At 42.2% G+C, this 24,270-nt stretch overlaps 1 protein-coding gene across 1 annotated transcript in view; it reads left to right on the forward strand.

Annotated features, from left to right (window-relative positions):
• LOC131834545 (SKI family transcriptional corepressor 1-like) overlaps window positions 1-24,270 on the forward strand; it is a 223,670-nt gene that overhangs the window by 45,105 nt on the left and 154,295 nt on the right. Inside the window, exon 3 of the mRNA XM_059179266.1 lies at window positions 11,815-12,835. Within this exon, the coding sequence (XP_059035249.1) occupies window positions 11,815-12,835 (1,021 nt within the window). The remainder of the gene's footprint in view (window positions 1-11,814; window positions 12,836-24,270) is intronic.

Raw genomic sequence — 24,270 nt, forward strand, 5'->3', positions numbered from 1 at the left:
GAAGATTTAAGAATACATGGTAACCCGAGACCCAGGGGACTACTGACATCAATTCTGAACATCACCCCTGCATCATTCTTTTTCACTGTCTGCAAGACCTAGTGATGTTTCTTGGCCTCCTTGGCTACCATTTCTATCTTGATTACCATTACTGCTCCATGTACAATCTCTTTTGCTTGCTTTCCCTTTCTCTCTGCCTTTCTTATTTCTTATCTTGTTGGATCTCTGTCATGTCGTCTGAGCTTCTTGGCTTCTACATGAAATGACTGACCTTTTAAATACATCATGACCAAGCCAGAAGATTTCTTGCCTCCTGATTGGAGAACTAATCAATCATAGCTCATCCACTGTAACCTTCATGTCTTTGGCTCTCCTTAGCTATACTTGAAATGTGCAAAACTCACGTTTATTTCTTTTTGCAAGAACCATGTTCTTTTTGTCCTTTTGTATCTGACACTGTTTCTGATGCTCAAATGCTAGACTCTGGATAACTGAGGTTGTGTTGCTCTCTATGAAATCCACCTGCTGGAAGTCACTTTGCTGTTCCACACATGCTAGTCAGTGTATGTGTTCCTAATCCCTCCCAAGGGGTACCCAGTTAAGGCTCAAGTCCCAAGTGGCCAACTCTAACAGTTCTCTTTCTCTCCCACTTTTCAACATAGGCCTCAAAGGAAGGGAGATTTTTCTCATTAGAGCAGTAACCTCAATTCTACTAGAAGTGATTTATTTAAATCATTTGCCAAATTCCTTATGGCAAAACATAGTGGGGTTTGGTCCAAATACTAATATCTCCTGATAGCTAAATTTGCTAGAGAATCATCCTAAAAATACGATTGCTCATGTTTTATCATCACTAAGAAATCCAAGTAATCAAGTGATATCTTAATGGACATTATCATGTCACTAGTCTAAGACCAAAATTACTGATACTGCAAATTTAATTAAATAGAATTGTGAAGGAAAGAAAAAATAATAGAAAAATAAGTTCTGGCTAGTAAGAGTAAGGCTTTATTGTTGTTATTTTATTGTGGTGGTTGTTATGTCAGATACAAAGTTTTCTTTACTTATGCTTACCTATTGAAGAGAACCAACAGGAAAGAAGGGGAAATAGAAAATATATTGGTGAGGGGTGCCTGGGTGGCTCAGTCAGTTAAGTTTCTGACTCCTGACTCTTGATTTTGGCTCAGGGTATGATCTCAGTGTCCTGGGATCAAGCCCCACATCAGGCTCCATGCTCAGAGGGAGTCTGCTTGTGATTCTCTCTCTCCCTCTTCCTCAGTCCCTCCTCACTCTCTCTCTTACTCTCCCTCTCTCTAAAAGATAAATAAATAAATAAATCTTAAAAAAAATATATATTAGTGAAAGGAGGTTATTCATGGTATAAAAATGTCCAGTATGGTATCCACTAGCCACATGTGGCTATTGAATACTTAAAATGTGGTTAACCGAATTTGAGATGTGCTGAAAGTGTAAAAAACACATGAACTTTTGAGGACTTGGCAGGAAACAAAAGCATGTAGACTATCACGTTAATCTTTTTGTACTGGTTACAAATTGAAAAGATAGTGTTTGGGTTACCTCAATTTAAAGAAAAGCTATCATTAAAATTATTTTCACCTGTTTCTTTTTACCTTTTAAAATGGCTAGTAGAAAAATTTAAATTATGTATATGATTTACATTTGTGGCTCACATTACATTGTTTTTAGGCAGCACTTTTATAAGGTTTTATCTACTGGGATTAGGTTCAACCACAAGTAACAGAAAACTCCAAAATAACATAGGATTACTCGGGATAAATGCATATTGATTCCTTACACAATAGAACAAACGTAGACAGGGCTGATAGGGCCTCTCCATATTCATCAGAGACTTGGCTTCCTTTTATCTTTATGTTAGGATCTGAGAAGCATGTGGCCTCATGGTCCAACATGGCGGCTAAAGCTCTAACCAGCATAACCACATTCCAGACAACAGGAGGAAAAAGGAACCCAATAAAGACACCTTCCATGTGCAGCTTTCTAAAACCATTTTCTATTAAGTACCCTGATAAGTGAGAACCCACACTGGTCAAGATACTGACACTCTTGCAAAACTTTGGAGGAAATCTAACCACTGTGATCTGGTACCATTTTAGTCATGAGGTCACCCACAAACATAAGAAAAAGCTGGACAATGCAGTCTTTACTCCTAACATTCAAATATGCAGCTAAAAATCAGGAGTTATTTTTAGGATGACCATGTGCCCTAGTTAGCCAGAAAGCCTATTTTGTGTGTGTTGTCCTGGCACAATTATTAATAGCTTCCCCTTTCTCTCTCTCAAGTGTCCTAGTTTGGATGATAAATTATATGGTCTCCCTTGTTATATTACCAAGAGAAAAGAAAAAAACAGATGATGAGGTAGACAATTCAGCATTTGCTAGAGATTCTTGAGGAATCACTGGAGAAATTATTGGCAGGTGGGTGTTTCCTCAGCCTACCTCATGATTGCCCTGAAACTGTGTTTGTGGAGATTATTTGTGACCTTGTTGATAAATTAAAGGACGTTCATCACTATTGTCTAGTCATTGAGATATTCGTGACTTCATGTACTGAGCATTATTTATCTGGGGACACAGAGATAAAACAGAATTTAAGGGGCACCTGGGTGGCTCAGTGGGTAAAAGCCTCTGCCTTCAGCTCAGGTCATATTCCCAGGGTCCTGGGATCGAGCCCCACATCGGGCTCTCTGCTCAGCGGGGAGCCTGCTTCCTCCTCTGTCTCTGCCTGCCTCTCTGCCTACTTGTGATCTCTATCTGTCAAATAAATAAATAAAATCTTTTAAAAAAATAGAATTTAAGACTATTAGTTCTCATCCTCTTAAACCCATCTCCTATTACAGTGGACTAATGGAAGTCTGAATTGTCTGGAATCTGGAACTATTGTTTCTCCTGCTGGATATCTAAGTCTCTTTCTTTTTCTGGTTCCAGAATATTCTAGTCCATTGTTTCCCAAAATGTCTCCGATATATCACTAGCGCTTCAGGAACGTGTCCTAGTCATAAATCAGAGGGGGAGCAAAGCATGAGAGACTGAACTCTGAGAAACAAACTGAGGGTTTTGGAGGGGAGGGGGATGGGTGGAAAGTGAGCCTGGTGGGTATTAGGTGGGTATTAGGGAGGGCACATATTGCATGGAGCACTAGGTGTGGTGCATAAACAATGAATCTTGGAACACTGAAAAAAAAAAATAAATTAAAAATAAAAGAAAGAAAGTGCCCTAGTCAAATTATATTTTCAAGTGTGGTGTGTTTAGAACCTCACAATGTATATTAGCATATTAAAAGCTCTGAGAAGTACTGCAATAGAAATTCCTTTTTAACTCTTTTAATTTGAACTTATTCTAGGGTTAACACCTGCTAATAGCTGATATAACATCTCTTTGGCACTGCTTTGTTTGTCCCAGAAATATGAAGTTGTTATAAGATTCTCTATCTGTAGCTCCTCCCTCTACATTCAGCTTCCTGATACTCACATTTGTTTTCTTAGAAGATGACAATCTTTATTTACCTCATTCCCACACAAATTAAATGGACATCTCTACTTGAGTAGAACACCACTATCTCAAACTTCATTGTCTTGAATTTAATGACCTAAAATTTGAATTTGCTTTTGGTCCAAAATCATGTCTCCCTTCACATGCATCAATTTTTGGAGTAATACTACCTGTATTCGATATTCTGTTTCTTTTGTTGGTTGTTTCTTTGTTTTGGTTAGGTTTGGTTTTGGCAAGGGTTGGTGTAGGAGTTTTGGAGCAGGCTGAATGGCCTTGTAACTTCATTCCTACTTCTGGAAAAAGTTCCTTTTTTGTGCAGTGTCAGTGAGATATTGTGCATTGCCAAAATGGCTTCTGGCAGTCTTGGCTTGAGCACGTGGTCTGGGCTCTGCAAGTGAGCTTCCCACTGGGGACTTTGAATCTTGAGTTATCAGAACAGAGAAACATGAAAAAAAAAAAAAAAAAAGAACAGAGAAATATGAATGGTTACAATTCACTGACAGTGTGGCAGCCGTGATATATCAGCACTGTTCCTTGACAACTTGGCCCTGTCATAGTCACTGCAGATGACTCTGATGCATCCTAAAGTTTGACAACCACTGCGTCAGGTCATTCTTATTCATCAGCTGTTCCAGGAAGATTTCATTAGTATCCTGTCCAAGACTAACTCTTCCTTTTCTAGAATCTTATAACCCTTATAAACCCTTAAACCCTTGCTGAACCTATGTTATGTTGCTTTGCCAATACTTAAGTAGGTTCCTTATTTCTAAAACTAGGTTCTAAGCATCTAGAAGGCAAGACATAAGTCACCATGACTTACCTAAAGTAATAACTCACTAAGGAATACACGAATATTTACAAATGACAAATTAATGGCACTTGATATGTGAACAAATTAATTGCACCTGATATGTGAACGTTTCTATTTTCTAGAAAATAAACTTTAAATTAGTTCATCTCTATTCAAGAGCTTCTAACATAATGATTCTCAAATTTGCAATATTTTATTTTATTTTTAAAGATTTTATTGATTTATTTATTTATTTGAGAGAGAGAGAATGAGGTGGGGGTGGAGAGGGACAAGCAGACTCCCTGCTGAGTGCCGAGCCCCATGCTCCATTCTCAACTCAATCTCAGGGACCTGAGGTCATGACCTGAGCTGAAACCAAAAGTTGGATGCCTAACCCACTAAACCACCCATGTTCCCCTCAAATCTGCAATATTTTAAAATCACCAAGAAAGTTATAACAGATACATATACTCAAGTTACAACTTCAGGGAATCTTATTTAATTGATTTGGGGGGCAGCAATCTGGTCATTGTGATTCTCAAAAGTTCCTAAAAGATTCTATGTTACAAGCAAGGTTGTTTCTGATTCTGATTATCAAGGTGTGGCTTAAACACCAGGAGCAACAGTTCACCTGTGAGCTTCAGACTACAGTGTAACAAGATTCCCAGATGATTCCTATGTACATTAAAGTATAAGATGCACTAGGTCTAGAGCAGTAATGGCCAATAGAAACATAAGCCTGAGATATTGTGATTTATAAGAAATATATATTTGGTCATTCAAATGACCAAATATATATTTCTCTTATCTGTATTTGGTCTTTGTCCACAGTTTCTGGCTGACAGATCCCTCAACCCTTGGCATTTCTTTTTTTCTTTTTTTTTTTTTTTAAAGATTTTTTATTTATTTAACAGAGAGAGATCACAAGTAGATGGAGAGGCAGGCAGAGAGAGAGAGAGAGAGAGAGAGAGAGAGAAGCAGGCTCCCTGCTGAGCAGAGAGCCCGATGCGGGACTCGATCCCAGGACCCTGAGATCATGACCTGAGCCAAAGGCAGCGGCTTAACCCACTGAGCCACCCAGGCGCCCCTTCCTTGGCATTTCTAAGGAATAAGAGCAATGAGCGCAGCTTTCGTTATAATATTTGGCCTCTTGTCCTCAGTTCCTGAAATCCCTTCAGGCCCGTAAAGGTGAAATGGGTGTCTTGTTACTCATAATAAGTTCTTGTCCAGAACAACTGGGTTTTTTTTTTTTTTTTTTTTTAAAGATTTTATTTATTTATTTGACAGAGAGAAATCACAAGCAGACGGAGAGGCAGGTAGAGAGAGAGGAAGGGAAGCAGGCTCCCTGCTGAGCAGAGAGCCCGATGCGGGACTCGATCCCAGGACCCTGAGATCATGACCTGAGCCGAAGGCAGCGGCTTAACCCACTGAGCCACCCAGGCACCCCAGAACAACTGGGTTTATTAATGAGATGATTTGGGAAAACACCTACAAACGGAGGTTGGTTGCAGGAGAACTTTCAGTCTGACTGGATGATTTTCAGGGAGGGGAGATGGACTGTAGGTTGAATCAGTCACCATTGGCCAAAGATTTAATCAATCACACCCATGGAACAAATGCTTGTGTAATTAAGCCATCATACAAACCCAAAGGGAGGAGATTCAGGGAGGGTTTTCAGGTTGGAGAACCAGAATGTTCTAACTTGCCAGGCCCCAAACTCCACAGGCAGAGAAGCTCCTTCGTTCGGGACTTTAACCTATGTATTTCTTTACCTCGCTATTGATTTTTATCTTTCAATATCCTTTGCAACCAGTAATCTAGTGAGTTAATGGGTTTCCTGAGCTCTGTAGGATACCCTAACAAATTAATCAACCCTAAGAAAGGGATGGTGGGAACTTCTGATTTTTACAGCCAGTCAAGCACATGTAACAAGGCAGGCTTGTCATTGGCTTCTCAAGAGGACAGGGGGCAAGCCAGTCTTGTGGGACTGACCCTAACCCGTGGAGTCTGATGCTTGCTACCTTTGAGTAGATAGTGTCATAATTGCATTGAACTGTAAGACCCCTGGCTGGTGTCTTGAGAATTATTTGTTGGTATGGGGGAAGACCTCCCACACACACACACAACATACACACTTTAGAATTGGGTGCAGAACCCTTTTAAAGTCATATCTATAATTTCAGATCTTCTAGTAGCCATATTAGAAAAGCTTTCAAAAAGGAAAAAATAATTTTAAGAGTATATTTTATATTATCTAAAATATTATCACTTCAGTAATTAATGTAAAATTTTCACTAAACTATTTTATAGGGCCGTTTTTTCCCACTAAATTTTTTCCGCTAAATTCCACTTAGTTTCCACTGAATTTAAAATTTCCACTAAGTTTAAATTTTTTTCCACTAAATCCAAGTGTATTTTATACTTTCAGCATGTCTCCAGTCAGTCCAGTCACATTTCAAGTGCTTCCAACCCACATGTGGCTAATGGCTACCATGTTGAACAGTGCAGATCTAGAGCTCATTCACTTTTCCATCTCTAACACCAACTACAGCTTGCCTTATAAAAGCTTCACACTATAGTCAAAGGACCTTTTCAGCAGCCCATCAATCCATTCACTTTCCTGTCTACGCGGTGCTGTCCCCACTGCTCCTCACAGCCCCGAAAACCCTTCCTCTTCCCCCTCCTGGTCTAGGTTCTACCTTTCTTCCTTTTCTTTCTTTCTTTCTTCTTCTTCTTTTTTTTTAATCTTTAAACCCAGTCCAGGTCTATAGTTTCTGGGCAAAACCTTCTTAAAATGATTCCAGATTACACTGGTTAGTTTCTGCTCTAGGTTTTATAGGGTAAGAATTTACCTTCTTACCTACTAATGAAGATGGCAAAAGATGATTTTAGAAAACTAAATAAGGGCTGCAACTAGAATTGAAAACAATGATAAAAATAAAACACAGACCTCAGAAAGTTGATATTGGAAAACAATTTCCCAGTAGGGAGGAACAACCTTCCTAGGAGTGCTAAATCAAGCCACAAATTCTTCTCCTGGAGATCTTTCACAGTTACTCTCCCCTACCACTCCCCAGCTCATACTACTAGAAATAAATGACTCATGCTCTACCCTAAGCAGAGACTCAGATGAAAGCAACAACTCCTCTTAATTCCTCCAAAACTAAACTGGGACAAAGATGAACTATTCAAAAATGACTTTATTAATAGTTTCGATGAATAAAGCAAATCTATCAGAGTACCATGAATTTTGATAATATGACTTATAAAATTTAGCCTGTTTTCTGTAAGAGCAAGAACACCCCCTTCCCATGGGACAACGATGGGGAATCAGGAGAGATCCTGCTAAGTTCCTCCCTTCCTTGCTCTTTTTCTTCCTCCACATAGTGAACATGATCTTTAGCCTAAACCCTAGCACTCCCTAGACATCTTGATTTCTCTTGGCCTAGACCTGTACTATCCAATATGATGGCAATTACCATACTGACTATCAAAAACTTGAAATGTGGCCAGCCAAACTGAGACGGACTGTAAGGGTAAAGTGCATACCAGATTTCAAGATTGAATACATGTATGGATTCTCCAGTGCTGTTGTAAAACATCACCATAAACCAAGTGGCATCCAACACCCATTTATTCTCTCACATTTCCAGGGTGGAGAAGTTGTGGTGTAGTGTGGCTCAGACGAATCCCCTGCTTAGGGTCTCATAAAAGGCCAAAATCAAAGCATCAATAGGTCTGTCTTCTTCTCTGGAGATGAATCTGCTTCCGGGAGCATTCTGATTGTTGGCCAGATTCAGTTCCTTAGGCTTGTAGGGGCGGGTCTCATTTCCTTCCTGGCTGTTAGAGAAGAGCCTCTTCCCCCTCCTGAAGACCCCCTGCATTCCCTGTCCCATTAGCCCCTCCATCTCTAAAACAGCCACAACATGCTTCTCATGATCTAAATTTCTCCAACGTCTTTTTCATCTCTTTTCTGGCTTTTAGGAACTCTTGTGATTAGATTGGCTCCACCCCAACAATCCTGGAACATCTCCCTATTTTAAAGTCTGTAAATTTAATTACCTTGGCAAAGTCCCCTTTGCTGTGTTAATGTCACATATTCACAGGTTCCAGAGATTAGGGCACGGGAGCCATTCTGCCTATCATAATTCAAGAAAAAAAAAAAAAAGTGGGGGGATATTTCATTAATACTTTTTATATTTCTCATATGTTGAAATTGCAGTATTTTAGATATTGAAGTTTAAATAAAATGTTATTGAAATTAATTTCACCTGTTTCTTTTTTTACTTTTTAAACTACAGTATAATTGAAATTGCATGTATGGCTCGCATGCTGCCTTACATCAAAATTCTATTGGCCAGCACTAGTCTAAACCTAGAGAGAAGTCCTCCTTACCATCTTCATAGCCTGTGACCTGTCCTGTGGACTACGTCTTCTACAAGAAATGCTTCCCAGGATGCCTGGGTGGCTCAGTCAGTGGGCTGGCTGCTGTATGCTCCAATCCTGGAGTCCGGGGATCAAGCCCCCCCATCGCACTGGGCTCCCTGCTCAGTGGGCAGTTTGCTTCTCCCTCTGCTCCTCACCCTTCCATCCCCTTTCTTTCTCTCAAATACATTACCAAAAAAAAAAATCTTTAAAAAGAAAGAAATGCTTTCCTTACAATCATGTATGACCTTACACTTCCAGAATTCTAAGTACTTAAACATAAAATAGTGCAATGCAAAAGTCACAACTTTCATACAAGAGATACTCAAGTAGAGTGATAGAGTAAGGAGATGCGGGTACAGGGGCTCATTTCCATATAAGGGAAGGACCCCAGGCCATGCTGGACTTATAACCCCTGGTGATTTTTGAGCTTGCCCAATGAGGGTAAGCTTTTATTCATCTTTTCATTTCTGGTCGTGGGCACATAGAGGGGTTCTTTGAGTGAATACTTGCTAATCCAGCTGAATCGAGATGTCAGTGATTGGCTAGTTAAAAGGAAAAAAAAAAGATGGGTTTTGGAAAATAGGTCAGCTATCCTCTCTTTCCTAATAATGACTAATACTTCCATGCTTTAACTGAGAGGATCAGCCTCCATTTAAACTATAAGCTGTACAATATTTAACGTTGCATCTTATGAGACAAGAGAGTGTGATGATGTTCAGAAAAAAAAAAAAAACCCTTTTACCAAATGATCACTCTAATTAACTGTTTTCATTATTGTGTGCTTTATTTGGCATTGGCAATGAAAACCAAACCAGAATCTATGACTGTTTCCAAAACTGCATTTTTGAAAAGATTTTTTGGATGTGCCACTTTGTTCGGTGTTTAGTTTTGATTTGACACAGTGCCAAAATGTTACTAGTGAATATGTGAGACCCCAACCACCCACCTCTGCACTTCATCTAGCCAGCAGGAAGCCCAGGATATCTGTGCGAGCTGAAGAGCAGCACAGAAAAAAGTGCAAATACCCCAATCTAATCCTGCAACCACAGGCAAGGTGGAAAACCTTCTTGAAGCTTTGCTTCTCAGTCTCCCAGCCCCAGGTGTGATCTTGCACAAGCTAGGCAAAATCACTTGACAATCTCCCCATCCAGTCCGCCCGTCAGCTACTGAGCCAAGGATCCTCTGAGGACAGGCTTGCTGAGAAGCATAGGGTGCTGAGTGTTCCTCTCCTGCCAGACATAAACCCAAAGCAAGACAGAATTATGAGAAACCAGATTCATTCATCTCACCCCATTGTCCTCCTCAGTCATCTTCCTGGCACGAAAGAAAAAGAAAGGATGAATACCAATATAAAGATAATATAAACATTTTAAATAAAGTTTACTAATTGAAAGGATGGATAGATGGAGTGAGGCATTCTTCAAAATCTATTGTCATGCCTTTGTGGACTTTATTGCTTATCAGCATTTTTCCCCCTCAAGAAAAACAGAACAGCAACATTTGTTCAGAGAAAAAGCCAATTGTGTTGCTTCCTTTCTTATTACTTTTATTGTTTGAGGTTTCTTTTAGACTAGAATGTGGCATTGTGATTTTGAGATGGGGGAAAAAAAACAATCCCTTGTCTTTCAAACATAAGAATGTGATTGTATGCTATTGTTGCCAACAATGAGCTAAAGAGGTTAATGGATCACATATCTGGCAAACAGCCATTTTTCCTCCCGCTCAATATATTAAACAATATACATTCTGTTGTTGCTGCTGAGCTTATGATTTTGTCTGAGTAGTTAGTAAATAACTTTACTTACATCTAAGTTATCTCTTTCTAGAACTCAGCAGCTTTGTCCTTCAGGCTGTATCCTGAAATTTAAACAAAGTGCACTTTGACGTCTGAGCTCAGGAGCTTTAACAGTGATAGTAAGTCTGGGAAAGGGGGTGGGCTGGCTGTTCAGTGAGAATCTAGAAATATTGTGCCTTGTGAATTGCATCAGACCTTTCATTTTCAGATTGCCTGAATTAACAGAGTGAAATTACCATAATAAAAAGAAATGGATACTGGAGAAAGCACCGCAGTTCTTTCTAGTGTTGTTGCCAGTTATCATTCTAGCAGACCTCTAATTAAACGAACAGTCCTCTCTACTGACCCCCAGGTTGACTCAACTTTGCATTCTGTGACTGTCATTTGAAAACAGACAAGCCATCAGAACCAATAAAGTGTGATTCTCGACTAAGACTTTTTTGTGTGTTTCATTTGTACTATGCAGTTAACAAGAGACCTAAAGCCTCAGTGGCCAAAGAAAGTGGGGTGGGGTGGGGTGGTGGTATTTATTTTTGAAAGGAAACTTCAGAGAGAAGAAACTTTATCAATAAGAAAGGTATTGACTTCCGGGGGCTTTTGGTTGGGTGGCCATAAGCACTAACGGGAGCGGACTAGAGTTGAAAGAAAAGCAGCAACACACTAGTTTCAGATCAGGTGGGATCCTTTCGATCTGGTAAGGAGCACAGTAAATAGCACCTAGAGTTCCCTAGTCGCTGTGTTGCTGGGTGCCAGGGGTAGGAGGGTCGCAGGCTGAGTTGGGAAGGCGAGTATGCCTCTAGGGTTTGGGATTTGGACTCGAGAAAAGGCTGAGCGGTGCTGTCTGCTTCCCAGCTAGGCGGTGATCGCCCCCTGTGACTCCCGATGCACACAGCAGTCTGAGATCGGCCGCTGCCGCCGCCCGACCCGTCACAGCTTCCAGCTTTCTTGCCCGGCAACCTGGAGCCACACGCGAGCTCCCCGGACACCTGGGTGTCCCAAGCTCCGCGTCTAGGCCCCTTACTCCCAGAGAGACCGGTCTCAGCTCCTCAGGCATTGGGTCCTTCCGACTTCTAAGTTGCCAGGTTCTGTCACCTTGGTCACTTTCGCGGCTTCCCCAAGCTTCGACCTCAGTCGGCGGGGGAGCCCCGCGCGTCCTCCTCCCCACCGCCCTACTGGCCCGCGGCTCCGACGCCTGGGTGGGACGGGCGGCGGCTCAGCCGCAGGACCTGGGCCGCGGTGGAAAGCCTCTCCTCCCCCTTCTCCGCCTAAGCCCTCCCCGCCGCCCGCAGCAAGCCGCTCCGGTGTGTGCGCCGCGCTCTCGGTGGAAGACACCTGCGCTTCCTTCCCCACCCTTCTCCGCCCCTTTCGCTGCGGTTTCTCACCGCCTTTGGGAGCTCGGGAGCGCCTGCTGGAGGAGGAGCAGGGGGAGGAGGCGGAGGGCGAGGAGTAGGGGCGGGGTGGGTGGGGAGAGAGCCGGGAGGGTGTGGACTGGCAGCCACTCTGCAGCTGGTCGCCGGGGACGGGGTTCCTCCCGCGCGCCCGAGTGATGGAGGGGAAGAGATTTGCTTAGACACACACACGCGCACACAGCTGGGCACGTCTCCGGGAGGCAGCTGCCGGCTCGGGCGCGCCGGGGGCCGGGCGGCGGCCGTGACAGCGCCAGCCGCGGGGAGCGGGGCTCCCGCACCGCTTGGCACCGGCGGCTCCGAGATCCAGGAAGGGAAGATCCCAGCTGCACTGACTGTTGCTCTTTTGGGCAGATCCGGAGGAAGCAGGCTACCCCAGGAGCTGTCACAGAGGACACCGGAGGCTCTCCCCTCGGCGCTCGGAGTCCGGGGCCGCGCCGGCGCCCGCGTGGGGCGAGGAGGATGCGCACCGCCTCCCGCAGAGCCGCTGCGGGCCCGGGCACTGCGTGGACTCGGGCTCCGGCGGCTGCCCGTGCCGTGCCTGCGCCGCGGGAGCGCGCCCTGCCGCACCTGGTTCCAGCTTCCCGGGGAAGTGCAGGCAACGCGCCCTAAACTCCACTACTTCTCGCCCGCTTCCTCCCCCTTCCGGCTCCCCGCCTGGGACCTCGCCGCCGCCGCCTGCGTGTGGGGCCCGCCCGCCTCTTACTCTCACGCGCGCACGCACAGCGCGGTCGCTCGCTCCCTTTCACGCCGACTGGCTCACGGCGGAGCCGGAGCCCGGGCTTCCGAAACTACTGGACCCACTGACGCCGGGACTGAGGGAGCCGACCCCCGGCCCGGCGCGCCCCGGCGCCCGCGCCCGCCGCCGCCGCGCCCCGGACGGAGGTGAGCTGGGTGCGCTGCCCGCCTCGCGCCGGGGAGGGGCTCGGGCGCAGCGGGTTGGAAGCGTGTAGATTTGGGGAGAGAACGGCCAAGGAGGGGAATCGCCCAAGGGAGACCTCCCAGGGGTGCCAGCCGAAAGCACTTCTGGGGGCGCGGTTCCCCTAGGCGCCGCCTGGGGTAGACTTTTGAGACGTTCCCTAGGGCTCGGGGTTAAACTAGCGCGAGACGGGAAGCGGCGGGGTGATTCCCGGGGTAAATTGGGAGAGTCGTGTGTGACAGTCAGTCTCTCAGCCGGTGCTGGGCGCTGCGCTCTGGGCTCTCGTCGAGGGAGAAAGGAAGGAAACACGCGTTAACTGCGCTCCGCAGAGTTTGGGGGCTCGCGCCCAGCCACTTCCCGGGGTGGCGGTGGGGCTGTCCCTTGGAGCGCGCGAGACGGCTTTGGGGGCCCCGGGGGGCTGCGAGGCCCGAGCGGAGGGCAGGCAGCGGCTCAGTTAACTTGCGGCTCGGGTGCGTTCTTTTCCCCAGCCGACTCCCACCCCTCGCCACCCCGGTCCCCCCGCAACCCTTTCCAAACACCCACCCCCCAAAACACGCGCGCGCGCGCGAGCTGTGTGCAGTCGAGGGGACGCTCAGGTTATTAAGAGGTGCGCGAGGTCTCCGTGGCTTTTGACTCCTGAGAGCAGGGACTCCTGCTCTTTGGACTTAGGCTTTCGCCTGGGTTTAGGGAAGCGGGGAAGGAGCGCCCAGACTCTAGTGGACGCCTCTACCTGGCGGTTCCAGGTACGCATCGAGCAACCCTCAACTCCGGAGTCACTTCCCCCCGGTGGGCTCGGTTCTCCGGCTCTCCTCCTTGAGTGTTTTAAGGGCGCCCACCCAAGAGAACTGCTCTGATCCGTGGTTACCCCAGCGCTCACCCGGTGGGTCGGTCTCTCTGTCTCTCTCTGCCCTCCCCACCTCTCCTACTTCCCCTCCCTCCCTCCTAATACCACCTTCTTCTTGGAAAACATTGGTCCCTTAAGGGGCAGTTTAATATTTGCAAAGTGCTTTATATCATATTACTTCGTGGATACATTTAATTGCACTGTAACCCTTCTCTGATTTATGTAAACTTAGTCTGATAAATAGCATACAGGGTCAGGTTGAGGGGTGAGCAGGGGTGGGTGGTCGTTCTTTCCGTAAAGGTGCTCCTTTCTAAACAGATTTGCCAGAAGTGCTCAAGGGCGGTGCACCTGAAAGCTTTGCATAGTAGTTGTGACATATTTCAGGGCTTTGGACAAATGAACCCATTACAGTTTATTTCAAATTTATTCAGTTTCTATTCCAAAGAAAAAGTTGAAGTGAAGATTAGAAAAGAGATTACAAATTTGGGTATCAAACTATTTTTAAAAATGTTTTTATTGATGTCAATTACGTTGTAGCAGGTTTTTTTTTTTTTTTTAAATGACCTTAGTGGTTTTTCCAAATGAAGCTCTTCAAAGGAGAAAGGAAAAGAATACTACTTACCTTCCTCCCTTTGTTTGTTTGCAAATGGTCCCTGCTTAAAGTGGGTGAGTGAGCACCAGAGTGGGATTTTTCACTTTTGGAGTGTGAAGTCGACCACCAGTGCACTGATGGAGAAGCAGGGAGATACTGAACACAATAAACATAATGATGGAAGGAAGCTGTTGTTTAAATTTAACTACCTCTAGGGCAGAGTCTGCACGGTGACATTGAAAACTGCTCTCGCCCCTTCCAAATTACTCTGGACAATTTTAAAAATAATTCTTTTTTCAATTAGCAAAATGCATGGAAACATTATTAATAATGTGGAATATTTTCAAATAGATGCCTAAATCAGGTTACATGGGAAATTAGGAGCATAGCATTTAATGAAGTTTCTCAGAAGTACTAGGATCACGGTTTTTAGCCTAAGCCAGACCTCATGCTTAGATTTTAATATTGGGAGTTGCTGCCTTTTTGACATCTTTTGTGAGGAAGTGCTCCTTACAGTGTTTTGATTATGCTTTCATCATTGTCCTTACCATTTTGCAGGCATACACAGATGTTTTTGAATGAATAACCTTGTTACTTGCTGAATTTTCACTCATTCAAAAAGTATTTATTGAGCTTAGGAGCACACACACATGTGCAAAGCTAAGCTGGATGTTATTTTAAATAACAAGGAAGGATTTTCGGTAGAGGCAGGATGCTTACTCCTACACTGTGTAAAAAGAACTGCAAAGCAGTGGCTTACTTAGGGAAGCAGTATCTTGCCCAAAGTAGGTGGTCAACAAAGAGTTGTTGACTCAAAAATCATGCACAATGTTCTCAAGCCAACTTTGCTTTCACCCTAAATTCCACCATTATTCTTAACCCACCACATCATTTAGATATGACTCAACTTCAGAGAATTGATGCTGACTTTAATCTTCTTGCTCTTTGTCTGAACACTTTGGAGAAACATAACTATCCATGCACTGCTCTAGCTTTCTGTGTATGATTTCTGTGGAGCGCTGCCAGATCTGCATATGTCATTAGTATTCATTTATGAGTAAATGCAAATGTTCCTGTTGCATTGAAAAAGTGAACTCAAATTCATAGAACACGGCAAATATTTTGCTCCTTTTCTCCTTTCTTTGTTTTTATAGTCTCAGAAACAGTAACAGCTCTTAAAAATGCAATCATCTGTCCAAGAACAGGTTAATTTAAAAAAAAAGAAGAAGGTTATTTAAGATTGTTTAGAAAAAGGAAAACATTTATGGAAATTTTAGCTGAGGAGAATTTTCTTTGGCTCTCTTGACATGTCTGGCAGGATGGTCTTTTATTTTAGGGACGTTCATTCATGAATGAAATAACTCTCAAGATAACTTCCTAGTAAAGGGAGCTGGCAGAGGAGGGAATGCTTGCTAAAAATGATGCTAACAGCTCTGGGAATAGAGTGTGAGCAGTACCAGTAGGTTTGTGCCACTGAAATTATGTGAATTCTTGTATATTTTATTGGTCTTTATATGCATGGCTTTTTTTAGATTTCTTTGTAGTACTTTATTCAGATATTTTCATGTTTTGCAGTTAGTGCAATCAGGTGAGGAGTTATTGTTTGGTAATGGAATTAAGTTTGTTTTCAGGAAAGATAAATGGTTTGAAAGAAGAGAAGAAGTTAAGAGACTAATTATTCAAACCCCAGATTTATCTTCATTCAGGGTTTGTCCTTTTTTTGGTAGGGAGGGGGACTTCCAAAGTGAAATAACTAAACTTAGGACCTAAACTGCTACTATTTAGAAAAACCTTACCTTTTGCTTTTTCTGCAAATTTAATATGAATTCTTTGAAACCAGCACAGGTGTAACTTTTCCCCTGCCAGAATCTACTTTAGCTGTTGATAAATTTTGCTCACTCTAAAATCAGTATTTGTTTCTGAGAGTCACAATGTTATCCTAACCTTTACAGCAGAAGGACAATTAAAGCAAGTTATTTATAACTGCAATTAAAAATCACTGATCTAAGTCAGAGCAGCTAACACTTAACAAAAGTAGAAGCAAAAGATTATACCTGGAGATTCACATAAGGTATAGGCAGGATAAATGAACCTCTGCAGATCTCCTATGCAAGTTCCATTATCATGTCTTAATTAACATTTGGTACAATGGATTATTTTCCATTTTCTTGAAAAGTTTTATGGAAAGAAAAGTATGTCAGTTTAAGAAAGGGTTGAAAAGTTGGTTTGCCCATTTTACCTAGATTGTGCATGGGAGGCGGGGAAGTTTTATGTGTGTACACATGTGCTTTTGGATACATATATGCATATATACTCATGTATATATATGGAGTTTATCTTTATATGTTGATTTATGTTTCTATATATTTATGTGCTTTGTCAAATGACTTCAGGTAATAGGAAGAGAATCTCCTTTGTGGCATACATGGTTTGTGAAATCAAGCATCATCTTGAGAATGGTACTTACAAATACTCAAATTCTTCGATGTTAAAAATTGGAGTGTATTCAACTTTTTCAAACAATTTATTTAAGAAGCTCTCATCATAATGTTTAACATGTGCTAGCCACTGTCCAAAGAACTCTCCTGGTACTAACTCACTTAATTCTGTGGCTACCTTGCTCTCCCTGGTTTGACAGAGGGAAACTAAGTACGTAAAGTGGGTCTGATTCTCATCCCTGTTGAGAAAGTGAGGAAAGTGAGGTGCAGTGGGCCTCACGAAATGCCTCCAGCGCACACCTCCTAAATGGCAAAGATGGCACTCAAGCCCAGGCTGGCCACTACGCTGTGCCGCTGCTCTTCAACAGATATTTTTTGTTTACTTAAATAAGGAGCCAAGTAGGGAGCAAGTCAAGCTATAAAACAAACACATTCTAGCAACTGAGATTGATAACAGTTATCAACTTTGAGTCAGTTCTTAAGGAATTCATGAGGAAGACATTGTCTTGAAGCACCCACATAACCTGGGCCAGAGCAATAACAGAGCAGGACTATAACTTAATGCAGTTTTTAATGGACTCAATAATTTTCTTAGGTTCAGCTACTTTTAAATTAGGTAACTTAAGAACTGGTGCCATATTTAAGTAGTTTTAATAGCTCAGAGGATCTGGTACTGAATGTTTTATGCTTCCCATAATATCCTTATAATGTGAACTTCTTGTGTAGAGGTCAATGTTATGGGTTACTTTATGGTACTTGCCAAAGGAATCAGAGTGTTTTATGAAGGTGTGAAATGAGACTTAGTCTGTTCTGATGCTCAGGATATACAAGTAGACATCCAATTAATGTTTACCCCGAGAATTGAAACAGGGTATTCTACAAGTTGCTAGTCCAGAGGTTAAAAAAAAAAAGCCTTTCATCGCATAGTTGCAAGACTGTGATTTAATATTGAATAGACTTTTTCTTTTGTCATGATCTCAGGACATTACTGTGTATGAAACCCTGTGGAAGAATAATCTTTATGAGACTGGATGGCCCGAGATAGGAGGAAGATGGCATAAGGAGAGTGAAATAATAACTCATTAAAATATTTAAATTTAGAAGCTGACAAAAGGAAAACTGCCATAATTGTACCCTTTATTTAAAAAGAAATATATAAGACATCATGAGCATTAAGTAACAGGATCTTTACACTGCTAATGAGGTAGCAGAACTGTCCTATCATAAATATTAACAATTTTACTTAACGTATAGTTTGGAGAACTATTTATGAACATATTACCATGTCACTGTGCTCTCTCTACTGTAGTGAACTCAAGTCAATGAAAAAAAATCACAATGTTTCTGAATGTGCCTCAACATACATAAGGCATTTATTGTAGTATAAGTGCCGGAGTCCCACAGAGCTGGCTGAATTAGAAGCCCCTGCTTCACGGTTTATTAGCTATGGGATCTTGGGCAAATTACTTAACCTTTCTATTTCTAGTAATATTCTTTTATATGGTTATGGAAATACCAATTCTCGATTTCTGTATGATAATATATGTAAAATGACTAGCATAGAGTGCCATGCACAGTAAAGATTTAGGAAATAGTAATTGGTATTATGGTTATGACATCACCTTTAACATCACCATAACATCACAGATGTTTAAGCATAATAGGCACATTATTCTGTATTTATCTGTTTATACGTATGTGTATTTTGTATGTTTGAATTGGTTGTTCTTCATTGTAAAACATAGGTTCTATGGATTCTCTTACTGTTGAGGGAAAGGTAGAAAGAGAAGAAATCTGTGTGTCAGACTTTATCTAAATAAAAGCCTGTATCAGGCACAGAAAGTACAAGATGGCTTTTGGGACAGCTACTTCACTATTTTTTTCTTGCTGGGCCTAGCTATACATTTTCACACAATTCTTTGGAAGATAGACCCTCTTCTACAGATACAGTTAATGGGGAAGAACAAAGGCCATTGAAAAGCATTGCAATATTTTTATTTATCTTTATATCCAGTCTGAGTTGAAGTATTAGGATAAACAGAAATTTCTTTCTCTTTTGTACTTTCTTTCTTTTTTATAGTTTTATACCATATAGAATTTGTGGTATAAAAAGTTGTTTTCTAACTGTCATCATTAAACTTGAGTAATATAATTTAACAGGTTGAGTTTAGTTTTATTCTTAATTTTTTTTTTTTAAGATTTGTTTATTTGAGAGAGAGAGTGAGCACATGTGTGTGCATGCAGTGGGGCACAGGGCAGAAGCATAGGGAGGGAGAGAGAGACTTTCAGGAAAACTCCCTGCTGAGCAGGAGACCAACAGACATAGGGCTCCATCCCTGGACCCAGAGATCGTGATCTGAGCTGAAACCAGGACTCGGATGCTTAACCAACTGAGCCACCCAGGCACCCCATTGTTGTTTCTGCAACTTATTTAATTCTGATAGTTATCTGTCTATCAAGCTTAGGATCTAATTTTCCTTCATGTTTAGTTTGTCCTAATGAATATACCTATTTACCTCTTCATCTTTGGAAAAAATAATAAATGATAACAGATAACTTTTAATTAATATTTACTGTGTACCAAGCATTGTAGAGGTCTGAACACATTTCATTCCCACAAGGTGTTCAATGGGATATATGTTACTAGTATTTCCATTTCACAGATGAGGATATTGAGGCCCAGAGAAGTTCTAGAGCTAGAGGAGGGGAGCCGTGATCCAAACGCATGCCATCTGGCCTAGAGTTCACATGTGCCCACACCAACAGACTTCTCAGTAGCATTTAGTCCCAGAGCACCATCCCTGGATTTCTGGCCCTTGAAACTTATGCCTCCCTATTTCCCTGTGTCTTTCCTGCAATAAAAGAGGGATTTATTTTTAATAAAGTTTAATTTCTTGGCTTTGTCCTATCACACTGCTTTCCAATGTATATGCAACAGCCACTAAAGCAAAGAATGAGACCATATTAATTTTTAGTAAACTGTTGGAGCTATTTTTAAATAGATTTAAATAGGTCTGCCAAGATCCTGCTAAATAGTTGTATCCGTGCTCTGTATGCATTGATAGGGAACTGATACTCCATGCTAGTAGAATTTCTTCGTCTGGTGAGCCAGCTGCCTATAGGCTGAACTTCCTAACTGCCTTACTTTTTCTGAGCTGAATGAAATAGTATAGTATCTAGGGCATTGGAAATGGGCTTTCTTCCCAGGACACAGTGTGGAGAAGTGGAAAGGCCCGAGACTGGGGAGCTACAGGGTTCCCGCAGATGTGGATGGTTCCTTTCTCTTAAGAAGAGCCAGAAAAGGTCCAGAGACCGACCATTCCACTATGCACCTGACTAAGTGCTTCTGAGGTGGAGGGATTACGCTCGATTGTGTTCTTGTTATCTTTATTTCCACCGTGTTTGCCACATGGTGAAATGGGGCAGACACAGGGCTTCTTCCTCTGGGCATTTCAGAACCTAGAAAACAGCTGAGGGGTCCAGGCAGTGGGGCCGTGGGAGAGAGAAAACAAGACAGATGGGGAATGCATGAGGCAGTGATGGACCAGCGGATAGACTGGTAGCTAGAAGGAGTACTTCTTTCCATTTTATTTTTATTCAGGTATGGCTCTACTTCTCTTCCCTCCATCTACACTAAATGTGCCGTGCCCACTTAACCCTGATATCTGACTCTTTAAAGTGAAGGGCGTTATTGCCACTTGTCCCGATAGCAGGATCCAGCTGTACCAGAAAATCCTAATAAATATCAGCTATAATTATTGCCTGATTTTCTTCTGAACTTTAGGATAAAGTTCAAACTAGTTCAACACTCAAAGCTCTGTTTTTTGTTCAGTCAGGTATTTATCTTATTCTCATACCCTGTCCACTCTGAGATGGGTGACTGGGCAATGAAGGATACTATAGCAGCATTTCATTTTGGAATTGTTGAATTTTTTTTAAAGATTTTATTTATTTATTTGAGAGAGAGAGAGAGAGAGCACACAAGCAGGTGGAGTGGTAGGCAGAAGCAGGCTTCCTGCTTAGCAGAGACCAGGACATAGGACTCCATCCCAGGACCCTGGGACCATGACCTGAGCTGAAGGCAGATGCTTAACTGACTGAGCACCCCAGGCACCCTGGAAGTGCTGAATTCTATAAATACTAGCATCCCTTGAATAAGGAATTCCCAACAATAGGATCCAGGGCTTGGAAATTTATATGCACCATTACTTTCTTAATGTGACCTCTTGTCAAATAGTATCTATTATTTTGCTCATTGATGGCATTATTTATCCGGACACTCAAAAAAAGTGAGAAACCAAGAAGAATAGTTATAAGGATCATAGTAGGAATTCAGGTACCTTGGGATCTTCTTGTAATGCCCCTTCTTCTCCTCCAGTTTGTCACGAAGACATGCCAACTTGACCTCTTGAACTCCTGCCTTTCCCAATGGCCCCAGTGGGCCTGCTTCAATTCAGTCAGAACTTTTCACCTGAACCAGCCTCCTCACTGGTCAGGTCCCTACTCCTTGTCAGGCTTTCTGTAGTTTTTCCCAAAAGCAAACCTGATCATGTCATCCCCCTGCTTAATAACCTGCAGCATCTTTGCTTTTAGGGTAAATTTTAGACGAGTTCAACATTCGAAGATCTTACTCTTCCAGGGTCCCAGCCTGGGCCTTCTCTCCCCTTTACTCCAACGTGAAGTCCCTGCAATCTGGAGACTCTAGGGAATGGATGGAGCATGCTCGTTCCCACACCGTCCTCTTGCACATACCACCCATCTGCCCAGAGTGCTCTCTGCTTATCTAACTTCTCTTCCTCCCCGCTTCTTACGGTTTCCTTACTCTTTCACCCACCCCCACACAAACCAGGGTGGGCTGGCTTTCCAGTGTAAGTCTCTATACAGATCATCCTCTTCAGTGGCTCCCACGCGCACGTGTGCTCACTCCCTCCACCGTAGTCAGTGTCTGTGTCTCCAGTGCCTAGCATAGTATCGGGAATATAGGAAGCACTACATACATTTTTTTATTGGAGAGGTCATCATCATCTCCTTCCCTCTGTCTTGCTTTTTTCTACCTTTCTCTTACTCACTGTCTTACTTGATTTATTTTAGTACACACTTAATGGGCAATGACTGTGTAACAGGCAGTGGGTTGGATGCTGAAGGGGTCAGTAACTCAGTCCCTACTCTCAAGGAATTGGCAAGTCTACGAGCAAATCCACCTGGTAAACAGACAGGTGGTGTTTGGTGTGCTAGATGATGGAGAGAAGATACAGTGAGGACATGGCATGAGGAAGAAGGTCCCTTCTACCTGAGATCAAGGAAAACTTACTCCCCACTTCCGTCCCATTTCCCCTCTTCTCCAGTTTTCTCAGTGCCCCTAAGTAGACATCCATCTAGCAAGACTACTACTTTTGAGAAGTAGATTTAGGCTGCTCCATTTTTCTAATAATGGTCTATAGAGAACCAGGCGGTTTTAATTTTTATTTTCTACCGATAAGACTAAGAAGTCTTCATAAAGTTCCATAATAGTCCGTGAGCTCATTTTTGAGTTTTTCTTTTTTTAAAAATTCTTTTAAATATATCTAATAATCGTATTATTTATTAATGATTTTTCCCTATAAAGCAAGATACTTTATGTTTAACCAATTATGTGTATCTACATAATGTGAGATAAAAATTTCTCTTCTAAGATTTGAAATGAACATGAAATTAAATTCTTTCACTGTGACCAAATGGAAAACTCCATAAAGCCAAAAAATTAGCTGATAACATATGATAAACACATCAGCTTCTTACCTAGTTCTAAAAAAATAGAAATGGCTTTTTGACATATATATATATATATATATATATATATATATATATATATATATATATATGTCTGTATATATGTGTACCTTGGGATCATCTTGTAATGGTAACACACACACACAGACACACATTTTTTGGAGGGGGCACAGAGGAAGGGGAGAAAGAGAGAATCTCAAGCGTGCCCAGCACGAACCCAACATGGGACTCGATCTCACAACCCCAAGATCATGACCTGAGTTGAAATCAAGAGTTGGACACTTAACTGACTGAGCCACCCAAGTGCCCCTCAACATATTTAATAGGAAACATTTTTAGATGTGTGTAGCTATTCCCCTGGTGAGTAACCAAATGTACAAATAAAATTAGAAATTCCCTTCAAAAATACAAATATAACATTACCTTCAGAAGCATAACATAAAATATAATACACTATTCTCTAAAAATATTGATGCATATAATATGGTATTTAATCTTCTTTAGCTGACTTCTTTTAGTATGGTATTATTTCTAAAATTAAAAACAAAAACAATATTAAACATTTTATTTGCTTCCCCTGAAGTACATAAAAGGATTAACTGACATTCCCTGGTTGTAGAGACATAACATTCCTACTGTATGCCTTAAAGCTGAGAGAAAACCAGGTGCAGTGTAAAAGTAGAACCATGTTTGCTTTCAGTTATAGATTTACTTTGAAATTTTTATACTGTTGTAAGAATTTAACTATATTCTGTTTTAAAAGTTACCTTAGCTAAGAGTATGTATTATGTGTACATACATGTATGTGGTATTAATTATGTATACCATGATAATGTTCATATTAACTCATGTGTGTACATATATATGCATATATGTGTGCACACACAACAGTATATATACATACATACATGTACACACACACACACACATATAACTGGATTACCAGATAATTCTGTTGCCTTGATAAAGGATATAATTTTACTTTTTTGCAAGCGTAAGGTTCTCTAGGTCCTCATTCCAGTACAATAACAATCAGCCATTTTTGGTCTGCAGGTGGTTCCCTAAATACATGTTCCAAAATATGTTTGAAGAGAAAATGTCAGAAAAACCGAATAAAGACGTATAATTGTTTTAAGAAGATGACCACAGAATTTACCATCCAAGCTGGGATACTTTCGAAAGCTAAACAAATACACTAATAATTATGCTGAGAGAGAAGGCTATTATAAGATGCCTACCTGTGGTTGCCCTGGTGCTGCTGTCCTGTGTCCAGTGACCTTACCATCTAGGGAGACTGGCCCTGGGAGCTGGGGCCTGTGCCGTCATGGTTTACCCAGCACAGGGCTAGGGCACGCATTCTGACAGCACGTTACAGTGTTTGTGCTGGTAATTCCTCGAATTGAAAAGTACTCTCGAAGAGGACTTTTTTCTTCTTTGAGCAGACAGTCCAGTGGGTCTTAGCTCCTTGAGTTGGCAATAGGGAGCCTGATATAGGAGGGAGTGTAGGCAGAGAAGGAAATGAGCTCTTTGTGCATGTGTTGCCCGGGGGAACCTGTGGATGCTTACATGAGGACACAGGGCCCATGTTCTCTCCATTCTGTCATCACCAGCCCGCGGGTAGGGAGCATACCTCCGGCCCTGCTGTCTAAACACTTGCCACCACATATCCGCCGCTGGCTTCAGCCAGCTGGAGGGGGAAGCAAGTAACAATACCGTGACAATGGTGCTAAATCATCACTTGTGCGTTTGACCGCTGTT

This window comes from Mustela lutreola, chromosome 6, assembly GCF_030435805.1.
Source record: "Mustela lutreola isolate mMusLut2 chromosome 6, mMusLut2.pri, whole genome shotgun sequence".
In the NCBI taxonomy this organism is placed as follows: domain Eukaryota; kingdom Metazoa; phylum Chordata; class Mammalia; order Carnivora; family Mustelidae; genus Mustela; species Mustela lutreola.